This window comes from Ranitomeya imitator, chromosome 1 (genome assembly GCF_032444005.1).
Source record: "Ranitomeya imitator isolate aRanImi1 chromosome 1, aRanImi1.pri, whole genome shotgun sequence".
In the NCBI taxonomy this organism is placed as follows: Eukaryota; Metazoa; Chordata; class Amphibia; order Anura; family Dendrobatidae; genus Ranitomeya; species Ranitomeya imitator.
The window spans coordinates 12,546,078-12,560,267 of NC_091282.1; the positions used below are offsets into that span (position 1 = coordinate 12,546,078).

Consider the following 14,190-nt stretch of genomic DNA (forward strand, 5'->3'; position numbering starts at 1 on the left):
TTTTTCCATATTTTGGTTCACAGAGTCATGTGAGGTCTTGATTTTTTTGCGGGACAAGTTGTCGTTTTTCTTGGTAACATTTTCGGGCACGTTACAATTTTTTTATCGTTTTTTATTCCGATTTTTGTGAGGCAGAATGACCAAAAACAAGCTATTCATGAATTTCTTTTGAGGGAGGCGTTTGTACCGTTCCACGTTTGGTAAAATTGATAAAGCAGTTTTATTCTTCGGCTCAGTACGATTACAGCGATATCTCATTTATATCATTTTTTTGTGTTTTGGCGCTTTTATACAATAAAAACTATTTTATAGAAAAAAAATTATTTTTGCATCGCTTTATTCTGAGGATTATAACTTTTTTATTTTTTCGCTGATGATGCTGTATGGCGGCTCGTTTTTTTGCGGGACAAGATGACGTTTTCAGCGGTACCATGGTTATTTATTTCTTTTTGATCGCGTGTTATTCCACTTTTTGTTTGGCGGTATGATAATAAAGCGTTGTTTTTTGCCTCGTTTTTTTTTTTTACCGCGTTCACTGAAGGGGTTAACTAGCGGGACAGTTTTATAGGTGGGGTCGTTACGGACGTGACAATACTAAATATGTGTACTTTTATTGTTTTTTTTTATTTAGATAAAGAAATGTATTTATAGGAACAATATTTTTTTTTGGGGGGGGGGGGAATTTAAAAAAATTTTTTTTTACACATGTGAATTTTTTTTTTACACTATAACATTGCCGAGGGGGCCCCATCATGTTATAGTGTAAGATCGCTGATCTGACACTGCTGTGCACTGTGTTAGATCAGTGATCTGACATGCACAGCTCCAGGCTTCACAGTGCCTGCTCTGAGCAGGCGCTGTGAAACCACCTCCCTTCCTGCAGGACCTGGATGCCGCGGCCATCTTCGATCCGGGCCTGCTGCATGGTGGAGAAGTAAGAGACCCTCTCAGAAAAACACGATCACATCGCGTTGCTTCGGGGGTCTCAGAGAAGCCTGCAGGGAGCCCCCTCCCTGCGCAATGCTTCCCTATACTGCCGGCACACTGCGATCATGTTTGATCGCGGTGTGCCGGGGGTTTATGTGCCGGGGGCAGTCCGTGACTGCTCCTGGCACATAGTGCCGGATGTCAGCTGCGATAGTCAGCTGACACCCGGCCGCGCTCCCCCCGTGAGCGCGGCTGATCGTGCTGGATGTACTATTCCGTCCTTGGGAATTAAGGCCCACCCCACATGGACGGAATAGTACGTCCAATGACAGAAAGGGGTTAAACTTTTTTTTTCATATTTTTAAAAACTTTTTTTAAACTTTTGCCATACTTCAATAGCCTCCATGGGGGGCTAGAAGCTGACACCACTCGATCAGCTCAGCTAGATAGCAGCGATCATCAGATCGCTCCTATGTAGCTGAATTGCAGGTGTGCTATGAGTGCCGACCACAGGGTGGCGCTCACAGCAATCCGGCATCAGTAACCATAGAGATCTCAAGGACCTCTATGGTTACTATCCTGATGCATTGCCGACCCCCGATCATGTGACGGGGTCACCGCTGCGCTCATTTCCGTCCGGAAGCGCCGGTTAAATGCCGCTGTCAGCGTTTGACAGCAGTATTTAACTAGTTAATAGCGGCGGGTAAATCGCGATTTCACCCGCCGCTATTGCGGGCACATGTCAGCTGTTCAAAACAGCTGACATGTCCCGGCTTTGATGCGGGCTCACCGCCGAAGCCCTGCATTAAAGCGGGGGATCTGACCTCGGACGTACTATCCCGTCCGAGGTCAGAAAGGGGTTAAATATTTAATATGGAGCTGGCGCTGTGTGTTACGTAGGACTGCGGGTCTTGTTTTTTTCATGGGGTTACTGTTACATGGCACTGCCAGGGTAATGTGTGATGTCCCACACACTCCCTACCATTGGGCTACATGTGTGGTGCGCGGGGGAGTGTGGTGTCCCCTGTGTGGGGGCTGTATAGGGAGAGGCACCTATGGTGCGGGGGAGAGGATTATGCCCTGCACATGATCAAGCAACTTTTCTAGCTCTGGTGACCCATCACGCGGCGCTTTCTCCGATCCAAGGGCAGAGGGGCCGAGTTTCATCGCAGCATTTAGGGAGTTAAGGTGAGGAGAGCAGTGCGGGACCGCTCCTGGCACTTAGCACCAGCTGTCAGAATCAGCTGGCGCACGATCGCCCGTCCTGCGTCAATAAGTACTAGCATGCGTGGACATATTACTGTCGTTAAGTGTTGTGAATTCCGTTCTGGAGCTCCCTCCTGTGGTTGCTAATGGTATTTTTGTGAGTTCTGCCCTTGGGCTCCCTCTGGTGGTTTCGAGTGGAACTGCTGCTCCTTTAGATAGCTGTAGCAGCTGCCTTCACTAATCGCCTTGCCTGGGTTTATTATTTAAACCTGCTCTGGGCTTTAGTCCATGCCTGCTGTCAATGTTCTTGGTTGGATTTGGTTCTCTCCTTGGAATTTTCATATGGCCAGTCCTTGTCTGCAAAAGATAAGTTTTTGCTAGTTTTTGTTTGTCCATTTGTTTGGACTCTATTGCTTTGCAAATATGTCTCTTTTTGTCCAGCTTGTCACTATGTCATATTCAGGGTAGCTGGAAGCTCTGGGAAAGCAGATTTGCCCCTCCACACCGTGAGTCGGTGTGGAGTTCATTTTTGTAAACTCTGCGTGGATTTTGTAGTTTTTTATACTGACCACACAGTATCCTTTTCTCTCTGTCTATCTAGTTTAGTATTGGCCTCCTTTGCTGAATTCTGATTTCATTTCTGAGTACGTCATTTCCCTCTCCTTTCACAGTCAATATTTCTGGGGGGCTATCTTTCCTTTTGGGGGTTTTCTCTGAGGCAAGATAGCTTTCTATTTCCTTCTTTAGGGGTAGTTATTTCTTAGGCTGTGAAGAGGTGTCTAGGGAGAGTCAGGAACATCCCACGGCTATTTCTAGTGTTGTTGTTAGGATTAGGGACTGCGGTCAGTAGAGATACCACCTTCTCAGAGCTCGCTCCATGTTGCGTTTTAGCCACCAGGTCATATCAGTGTGGCCTCTTAACCACCAGGTCATAACAGTTAAGAGTTTAAAAAATGTTCTATGAAACTCCTTGTTGCCAAAATTTTTGAAATTTTTCTTGTGTTCCGTGAGATATTAACCCCTTCACGACATGTCCCGTACTAGTACGGCGCATGTCGTGTCTCCCCTTTTCATGTGGGCTCCAACGGTGAGCCAATATTAAAGTCGTAACATGTCAGCTGTTTTGTACAGCTGACATGTGCGCGCAATAGCAGCGGGTGAAATCACGATTCACCTACCGCTATTAACCTGTTAAATGCCGCTGTCAAACGCTGATGGGTCGGCGATGCATCAGGATGGTAACCATAGAGGTCCTTGAGGTCGGCGCTCATAGCAAGCCTGCAATTCAGCTACATAGCAGCGATCTGATGATCACTATTATGTAGCTGAGCGATCGAGTGTGCCAGTTTCTAGCCTCCCATGGAGGCTATTGAAGCATGGCAAATGTTAAAAAAAAATGTTTTTAAAAATATGAAAAAAAAAATATATATATAAAAGTTTAAATCACCCCCCTTTCGCCCTATCCAAAATAAAACAATAAAAAAAATCAACCCTACACATATTTGGTATCGCCGCGTTCAAAATTGCCCGATCTATCAATAAAAAAAAGCATTAACCTGATCGCTAAACTGCGTAGCGAGAAAAAAATTAGAAACGCCAGAATTACGTTCTTTTGGTCGCCGCGACATTGCATTAAAATGCAATAACGGGCGATCAAAAGAACATATCTGCACAAAAATTATATCCATAAAACGTCAGCTCGGCACGCAAAAAATAAGCTCTCAACCGACCCCAGATCACGAAAAATGGAGACGCTACGGGTATCGGAAAATGGCGCAATTTGGTTTTTTTTTTTAGCAAAGTTTGGAACTTTGTTTCACCACTTAGATAAAAAAGAACCTAGACATGTTTGGCGTCTATGAACTCATAGTGACCTGGAGAATCATAATGGCAGGTCAGTTTTAGCATTTAGTGAACCTAGCAAAAAAGCCAAACAAAAAACAAGTGTGGGATTGCTATTTTTTTGCAATTTCACCACACTTGGAATTTTTTTCCGGTTTGCTAGTACAAGACATGGTAAAACCAATGGTGTTGCTCAAAAGTACAGCTCGTCCTGCAAAAAATAAGCCCTCACATGACCATATTGATGAAAAAATAAAAAAAAGTTATGGCTCTGGGAAGGAGGGGAGCGAAAAACGAAAAAGGGCCGTGGCGGGAAGGGGTTAATTAAAAACTTACTTATCAAAAGGGGTGTACTCAATTATTCTGAGTAATGTTTATTAAAATTTATAAAACTCAGTGAACATAATTACAGTTTATTTCCTGCATGTCTTAAGTCATGTCTAAAAAGATTTGATTTATTTACAAAAGATTTCCCACACAGTGAACATGAATACGGCTTTTCTCCTGTGTGGCTTCTCTCGTGTGTACTTGATTAATGTGTAAAGCATTTCTCACACAATGAACATGAATACAGGTTTTCTCCTGAGTGAATACTCTGATGTTTATTAAGTGGTGATTTGCCTGTAAACAGTTTCCTCATTGGAAACATGAAAATGATTTCTTCCTTGTGTGAATTCTTTGATGTTTAGCAAGATATGATTTATCTCTAAAATTTTTCCCACATTCTAAACAGGAGCATTGAGTCTCTCCTGTATGAATTCTCCGATGTGTAGCAAAATTCCCTTTATTCGTGAAGCATTTTCCACATTCCGAACATGAAAATGGCTTCTCTCCTGTATGAATTCTCTGATGTATAATAAGACTCCCTTTATCTGTGAAGGCCTTCCCACACTCCAAACATGAAAATGGCTTCTCTCCTGTATGAATTCTCTGATGTATAATAAGACTCCCTTTATCTGTGAAGGCCTTCCCACATTCCGAACATGAAAATGGCTTTGCTCCTGTGTGAATTCTCTGATGTCTAATAAGACTCCCTTTATCTGTAAAGCATTTTCCACATTCCGAACATGAAAACGGCTTTTCTCCTGTATGAATTCTCTGATGTTTAGTAAGACGCCTTTTATCTGTAAAGCTTTTTCCACATTCCAAACATGAATATGGCTTCTCACCTGTATGAATTCTGTGATGTATAATAAGACTCCCTTTATCTGTGTAGACTTTCCCACATTCCGAACATGAAAATGGCTTTTCTCCTGTGTGAATTCTCTGATGTCTAACAAATTTTGCTTTCTTTGTAAAGCATTTCCCACATTCTGAACAGGAGTATGGCTTCTCTCTTTTATGTTTTCCTTGTGTTAAAAAATCTGAGCTTCTAGTCATTTGTTTTTCACACTGAAATCTTGTATCCACGTCATCACCTGGAATTTTGGTAACAATGGGAGATTGCTCAGGAGAGGGTTCCTCAAGAATAGGATGATTATAAGAAAGTGAAGTACTGTGAGGTCCCGGAGGTCCATGAAGGGTAAAGAGGTTTTCTCCATTAGAGTGCTTCCTGATATCTTCTTTACAATTTAGTGATAAACTATTATTCTCACAAGAATTTCCTATAAGAAATTTCAAAATTTATTTTTATTAAAAAAACAAATAGAAAGCGCTCCTTGTGTGAAACAGCAGATAATATTAGGTTAAGGTGAGTGACTACTACTCCCCTGGATTAGTTGTGCAGCTCCAGGCACAACCCTGGTGTTAACATGATTGATCCTCCATGGCTGCAGTGGTGCTGCCTGATCCCCCACCAAGAGGTCAAGATTGAAAGAATCAGGATAAAAAGATAAGTAAAAAAAATGGGCTTTGAAAAGCACTGACAAGGATTCAGGGAGAGTTCTTATCTAAGGGTTCCTTCTCACTTGCGAGAAATACGTCCAAGTCTCGCAGGTTAAAACCCTGCTCTGGCGCCGGCGCTCCAGAGTGGAGCGTGCAGCTCCATGTATTGCTGTGCGGCCGCAAGCTCCGCTCTGGAGTGTCGGCGCCAGAGCAGGGTTTTAACCTGCGAGACTCGGACGTATTTCTCGCAATTGAGAAGGAGCCCTTATTAAAATTATTTTATTAAGCTACGTGTTATGGAGCCTGTCCAGCTCCTTCATCTGACTAATACAAACTGAGTAATACAATGTGTAGTGGGCAAATAAATTTAAACATTGGAAATAAGGCTTTTTTCAAATACCTTCTGTTTCCAAATGTGCCTGTGAACGGGGCCATCACTGTACGCTCATCACCATTACATGACCCCCGGATGCAGCTGACTCTGATGTCCGGTGGTGTCACGACAACTTCTGGAATTGGAAGCTGAACTGGCATCACTGAGGCGGGACCCAGTCTTCCTCAGTCACTGTGCTGTGGGCGGAGTTTCATTGCGATGCTGGGCTGTGATGTGCGATGAAGCTCTTCCCACAGCTCAGTGACTCAGGGAGACTGGGTCCTGCCTCGATGATTATTACAAAATACCAGTGATTGTCTTTCCAATGTGTCTAACATCATGTCCTCCCTTTATCTGAAACTGTCAAAAACTGATCTCCTTGTGTTTTCTCCCTCCACTAACTTACCCATGCATGACATTGCCATTTCCGTGTGTGGTTCTACCATTACTCCCCAGCAACATGCCCGCTGCCTTGAATTCATACTTGATTCCGATCTTTCATTCACCCTTTACATCTGATCACTGGCTCGCTCTTGTTATCTGCACTCCAAAAACATTTCTAGAATTCAACCTTTTTTTTTACTTTTCACTCAGCAAATACTCTTATTGTCGCTCTTTTTCATTCTCAACTGGACTATTGCCATTTTCTACTAATCGGTCTCCCTCTTCCTAAACTCTCCCCTCAGAACTATCTGTTCTGATTGAAGTAGTCAGGTTCATATTCCTCAACAACCGTTACACCAATGCCTCTACCCTGTGCCAGTCATTGCACTGGTTACCCATCTGCTTCAGAGTTCAATATAAACTTATCACTGTCACCCACAAAGCACTCCACGCTTCAGAACCCCTCTATCTCTCCTTCTCGACCTAAAAAATGCATTTCTTCAGACTGACCTACCGCCTCAACACATTTATCTAACTATCCCTGTTTTGCCCACACAAAATTCACTACAAAACCAGTACACTCGTATCATCTGTTCTCACACCCTCCATGCACCTAATAGCCCTCTGTGTCTGTACACACACTGGTTGGTGAGTGGTTCTTGCATCATTACATGAACACCCTATTTATTACATTGATGGCTGGACCGTACAATACAAGCACTTGTTACCAACCACCTTTTGTCTCTCCTATATCCTCATAGATTTTAAGCAGCAGGGCCCTCATTCATCTTGGTATCTGTTGATCTAGGAGTTTATTGTTATTCTGTAATGTCTTTTATTGTCTGTAAAGTCCCCTGTAAAATCTAAAGTTCTGTGGAATATGTTGGTGCTATAGAAATAAAATTATTACTGTCTGTTATTGTCTGCTGACGTCTTATTGAGAGCACTATAGCCCATAAAGGGATTTTTGTGTACTGACCATAAAATCCTTTTCTCTGAGCCATTCATTGGGGGACACAGACCGTGGGTGTATGCTGCTGCCAATAGGAGGCTGACACTAAGTGATACAAAAAAAGTTAGCTCCTCCCCAGCAGTATACACCTTCCTGCTGGCTCTCAGCTAACCAGTTCGGTGCAAAAGCAGTTGGAGATCAACAACATATGAGAGTATAGCATGTCAAATTATATATGAGAGTATGGCATGTCAATTTACAAAACAAGCAGAGTCTAATAACAGGGTTGGAGCTGTGTCCCCCAATGAATGGCTCGGAGAAAAGGATTTTATGGTGAGTACACAAAAATCCCTATTTCTCCTTCGCCTCATTGGGGAACACAGACCGTTGGACGTCCCAAAGCAGTCCCTGGGTGGGACAACATCAGATCAGGCTCTGTGTAACTGCTACTTACAATAGCGCCACCGCGGCCTGCAGAGTCCGCCTGCCCAGACTCATAACAGTAGAAGTCTGAGAATTATAGTACTTCATGGCTGCATGCGGACTGGACAAACCCGCAAGCTTGCAGGCGTGCTTTATTTACGCCTGGTGCCTAGGGCCCAAGAAACCTCGATCAATAGAGTGGAGTTAGGCTGACGTCTAACCCGGAAGGACTCCTGGATGGTGTAACGAATCCACCAGGCTAACATGACCGATTAAATGGCTAAACCCTTCCTGTAACGATCAGGAAGCATTCCTCTGACTGTCAGGAAGCCCAAATAAGGTGTCCAACCTTCAGAAGGACACCGAGCTTGATACGTACCTACTCAGAGCACTTACTTCGTCCAGAACATGGAGAACCCATCCCCCTTTTGTGGACTGTTAACAAGGGACAGGGATGACCTGAGGACAACCTTGCCTTGGTGGTAATAAGAAAAAAAGTCTGAAGAACAGAGCGGCTAGCTCCGAAGACTCGCCAGGATGACGAGATAGAAGAGATAAAAGAGGAGACCTTCCCTGATAGTAAAGTCTGTCCGGATCAAAAATAGTCTACTGTAAGACTCCCAGGACCATTAAGAACCCAAAGATCTAACGGTATGTGAAAGGGAAGGACCACATGTGAAAACTCCTTGCGAGAAAGACCCTACTCGCAGTTTCGTTGGAATAGGTCCTAGCTCCGCAAACCCCCCCCCCAAAAAAAAACCTAACGTGGTCCCCGTGCGGATCTCACAAGACCACCGGGGCCCTTCCTGCTTCCAAACTACTCACGGAGGTAGTGCAATGATTTTTGGATTTCAAGGCCGAACTATGAACTCGAGTACATTGGCGTCCAGTCTGGACATCATCCGATCTACATCTGGAGTGCCTCAGAGAAGGCACATCTGATAGAAGACTTCCGAGAGAGGTTCCCACTCACTTGAGGCGCGACACTGACAGCTGAAGGAGTCTGCTGTCCAGAGGTCTACGCCTGGGATGTGTACTGCCGAGATCACCTAATGAGAGATCTCGGCCCATCAGAGAATGGGAGGCACCTCGTCCATGATGCCTGACCGTCGGTACCTGTTGGAAGATTGACGTATGGAACAGCGGTGGCATTATCTGATTGAATTCAGATGGGAGACCCACCAGAAAGCAGAGGACCTGCTGTAGGACTAGCCGTATCGTTCGGATCCCCAGAACAACGATCGGGAGAAGAAGGCTGTCAACGGCAGTTACTAATAATCATTGAACTGGAAGGAACTCTCCCGGATGAGGAAGGAGCTCAGAGACTACCTTCTGAAAGCCTATTTGAGCTACCGAAAACGAGTGAAGCGAAGGAAAACAGCTTCCATTGCTGTCACCATTTTTCCTCAAGACCCTCTGAGTTGAAGAGCCACGGCCTTGTCTCAAGGGAGAATTACCAACCCCCTGGAAGTGTTCAGGATCATCCTTAAAAAGGATATCTGCTGGGCTGAAAAAGAGGAAAAACTTGTCTAGATGAAGCTGCCAATCCAGGTGAGAGGGTATAGCAATTAATATAGACGACTCAGCGTAGTCCTGGAAGAGCGGCTAGAAAGTCGACCGGACAGGGCAGGACGACCACGCCACTAGGGTGCAAGAGGAACATGACAGCCATCATGACCCTTGTGAACACTCAGGGTGCGGTAGCAAGGCCGAAGAACCAGGTTGTGACTTGAAAATGCAGTTTGCGAATGGAAAAGCGAAAAAGAGGGGAAAATAAGAATGTGAAATTAAGCATCCCGAATGTCGGTGGATGCCAGAAACTCCACCCTTTTACGTTGAAGAAAGCTGAGCAGAGAAACTCCATCCGAAGAACGAGGACCTTGTCAAGCTTGGTAGAAGTTTGAGGTCCAGAATTAGTCTTACTTTTCGGTCCCTCTTTTTGGAACCAATATCCCTTAGATCTAGACAGTCCTGGAGAACTCTTCCACTGCTGGTTGGGTCTATAGGAAACGTGATCGTAGGGAGTGATGTCAGAGGCATTTTTGAACGCAGAGTACACTTCCATTCTCTGAACTATAATGCCCTTCTGGATGTAATGGTATTTGCTGCTGACAGCGCTGCGCAACTAGCCGCATCCGAGAGCCGTGAACCAGCTAGTCTCCCGCTCAAGAAATTTGATTGACCAGCTGTACTGTCTTCGGGAAAAGGTTACTGTTGTGAATCAAAGTAGTAAAGGTCTTCAACCAGGAGACCATTGCTCTAGCCACCCAAGAGGTGGTTAAGGAGAGCACTAAACCCGAGGCTGCAACACGGAACAAATCAGATCTGCTATCTGATAGTCTGTAGTAATTTTAATTCATAACCCCTCGGGCAGGAATACTAGTAGGTATGCCACAGGAGATTTTCCCCGGTTAATCTGCCAAATGGCAGAATGACCAGCTGCATCAAGAAGGTCAGAAAAAGCAGTCTCTTGCAACCTCCGCTCTCTTTTGACAGTGCGGAGTTAAAATGATGAACCCTTGATCCACCACCCTCTTAACAGGGAAGTGGAGAGGGATCGTCCGGCTTCTTGCCTCCTCTGCTAAATAGTGGTTATGCAGAGGGGAGTGCTTGGATGCCAAGAGAGGGGTGCCATTGTACATCCACAGAGTTCAGGTCTCCGGGTGGAAAGGGCTGGTTCCGGTGTTAGGTCTGGCTGCAGAAGAGTATACATGGAGGTGACACTCCATATGCTTGTCTATTGATGGTGTGGGGAGATCAATGCCCTTTAAAAGGAACCATCGCCCCTAAGAATCAGACTAGGGATGGCATCTCACATCATAGGGAGGTATACGTGGAGGGGATACCCCACATGTTTGCATATTGGCTGAAAAAAAGGATATGTTGGTGTCAACCTGAGCCTGCCTCCAGATATTTGGCTGAAAATCTGTGGGACTTAGATCCTCCTGATTTAGGCTGTTGTAACCACGTTTTTCCCAATGGGTTGGCTCTGTAAGAGATCTGACGATCTCTGTCTTGATTAGGTCAACCTGGGCCAACGGGGTTTGACGCTGTGGTCCACCCGAAAAGACTTAAAACGTGCCTGAAACTGGCGACGAAATGCTGCCTAAACCTTTGCTGTGAGAGAAAATTGCTTTCTCCTCCTGTGGTATCAGAAATGAGCTGATCCAATTTTTCGCCAAATAATCGGCCACTCTGATAGAGCAGAGCAGTAAGAGACTTCATCCAAGAACGCATTAATCAGATAGTGACCTGCTAGGGCGACCTGATTCAAAATCTCGGTCACCTCTGATGGCAGATCCTTATCCTGTTGAGCTCTCCTCAAAGACTCTGATCTGGATATGGCCTTGGCCACCCAAGACGCCGCAAAAGAAGGCGAGAGGGTTGAGCCTGAGGCCTCAAATACTGAACGCACCAGACCTTCCATAAGTCGATCGGTTGGATCCCTAATAGAAGAACCATTAGGAATGGATAATAACGTCTTTAGAAACCAAATGAGATACGGGAGGGTCTACTGAAGGGGATTCCGCCCACTTCCTACGGAACTCTGAGGCGAAAGGATATCTGCATTTAGAGCCCTCTGCCCCGAGAACGTCTATCCGGCTGCTCCCAGAGACGCTGTACTATATCCTCAAACTCAGGATGAGAACAAAATACGTAAGCTACTTACCAGTAGCAGTGTTTTTCAGGAGCCCATGACAGTACAACAAGAGAGGGGATCCTCACTTCAGGGACAGGAAACCTACAAACATAAAAGGGCGGCACCTCTCTCCCGCATCAGTTGGTTTACAGAGCATGAGAAGGCCTCCTAGGTTAGTAGCATAAAAACAACTTAATATATGGTACAATTCACCAAGTGAGCAAACTTTAGCACTTAAAGGAAAATAAAGTGTTGACCCATATAAGAAAAGGGTAGGGAATATAAGGGTGCTGTCATGGGCTCCTGAAAAACACCGCTACCGGTAAGTAGCTTACGTATTTATTCAGTCACCATGACAGCACCACGAGAGACTTTCAAAGAAGTAAAAAGGACTAGGGAGGGACAACTGCTTCAAGCACCCTTCTCCCAAACGTGAGATCAGAGGAGTTTATCTAGTCTATAGTGTCTTAAGAAAGTAGATGGAGAAGACCATGTGGCCGCCTTACAAATGTCTTCAATCGACACTTCAGATCTCTCCGCCCAGGATGTGGCCACGGCTCTAGTGGAATGAGCTTTAACACCTTCTGGGATCTCCATGCCACCTGCTGTATAAGCCATAGATATTGCCTCCCTGATCCATCTAGCTAGTGTGTTTTTAGATACTTTAAGTCCCTTTCTAACTCCCTGGAAGGATATAAATAGGGAATTATCTTTTTTCCAAGCGTTTGTAGCTGAAATATATTTAAGAAGACATTTTTTAACATCAAAGTATGACAATTATGTTCTTTATCATTAGTGGGATTAGGACAAAATGAGGGAAGAACAACCTCTTGTTAACCTATGAAATTTTGAAGCTACCTTTGCAAGATAAAAGAGGATCAGGTCTCATAACAACTCTATCTTCCCTAAACTGCATGTACGGAGGCTGTTTGGACAAAGCTTGTATATCACTAATCCTTCTTGCGGATGTAAGCGCAACCAAGAGAGCTGTTTTCAAGGATAGGATTTTAATTGGGGCATCATCAATAGGCTCAAATGGAGCTTGCGTTAAAGCTGAGAGAACAAGATTTAGGTCCCATGAAACTACTTTTTGTTTAATGATTGGTCTACATCTCATAACTGCCTTGAAGAACCTGACTATCCAATGATTGCTGGCCAAATTTCTATTGTATAGTGCCCCTAGAGCCGATACTTGAACCCTAAGCGTACTTTTGGCTAGGCCCATATCTAATCCTTTTTGCAGGAATTCTAAAATTTGTTTAATACAGGGTTCCTGACCAATTCGTGTTTCTGAAACTGATAAGAATTTCTTCCAAATCCTGACGTAAATGTTTGTTGTAGAGTCTTTTTCTACTTTTAAGTAATGTATTTACCAGGTCCCGCGAAAACCCCCTCCCCTTAGTAATGACCTTTCAAATTCCACGCTGCTAGATGTAAATTGGCCACTCGTGGATGGAGGATTGGGCCCTGGGAGAGGAGATTTGGTATTTCTGGAAGAATCCATGGCTGGGAAATGGACATCTTTCTTCTCAGCCAAGGAAACCATGATCTTCTGGGCCAGAACGGGGCTATCAGGACTATTCGGGCCCCGTCTTCCCGTATTTTCCTCAGAACTATTGGGATTAAGTTCAGAGGGGGAAACGCATAGGCGAGATTGAAGTGCCATGGGATTAGAAGAGCGACTACCGCATACGGATTGTCTCTGGGGTTTAAGGAGCAGAATCGATGTAGCTTTCTGTTTTCTCGGTTGGCAAAGAGATCTATGTCTGGACATCCCCACAATTGTATGATCTGATTGAAGATTGATGAGTTTAGTGTCCAATCTCCCGGTCTGAGTTGGTTGAGGCTTAGATAGTCGGCCATGATATTGTACTTCCCTTTTATGTGAAGAGCCGTGAGTGATAGTAGATGATTTTCGGCCATCTGAAAAATACGATCCGCGACCTCCATTAATGAAACGGACCGAGTACCTCCTTGATGGTAAATGTAGGCTACGGTTACCTGGTTGTCGGAGAAAAGTCTGATGTGCCGACCCTGTAGGGGTATAAGAAAACTACTGAAAGCGTGTTCTACCGCTAATAACTCCTTTAGATTGGATGACAAACTCTGTTCAGACTGAGACCACAGCCCCGGCACCCAACTACTTTCCCCTGGGGCTAGCATCTGCAGTTATTATCCAAGTTATATGATTTATCCAGGGAACACCCCTATGTAAATTTGGTACGTGTGTCCACCAATGTAGTGATTGAATGGATTCAACAGGCAATGAAAATTTACTGTCAAGATGAGCTTTTAGGCGATGGGAATTCTGTAAAATGTCCCACTGTAGTGTTCTGGTATGATATTGAGCCCAGAGAATCGCCGGAATACACGATGTGAGTGAACCCAATAGTGACATCGCCCCTCTTACAGAGGCTGATGGATTATTAATCATTCAGGTCGCTAGTCGCTGGATACCATCCACTTTTGGATCCGGCAGTGATTGGTACCGTAATCACTGGGCGGTCCTTCCTAGCCGGAGATGTTTTACGGCTTGAGGACTTGCTCTGCCTCGATTTTTGGATATTCTTGTCTCCACCAGTGCGACTACTGCCACTAGATCGCCGCTGGGATATAATT

The 14,190-nt window shown here is 44.7% G+C and overlaps 1 protein-coding gene and 1 pseudogene across 1 annotated transcript in view; both read right to left on the reverse strand.

The window, feature by feature from the left end:
* The window catches only part of LOC138657468 (zinc finger protein 585A-like), a 268,682-nt pseudogene that overhangs the window by 146,336 nt on the left and 108,156 nt on the right, over positions 1-14,190 (reverse strand).
* The window catches only part of LOC138657475 (zinc finger protein 271-like), a 93,956-nt gene continuing 84,090 nt past the window's right edge, over positions 4,325-14,190 (reverse strand). Inside the window, exon 7 of the mRNA XM_069745269.1 lies at positions 4,325-5,311. Coding sequence (XP_069601370.1) covers positions 4,612-5,311 — 700 coding nt within the window. The 3' untranslated portion in view covers positions 4,325-4,611. The remainder of the gene's footprint in view (positions 5,312-14,190) is intronic.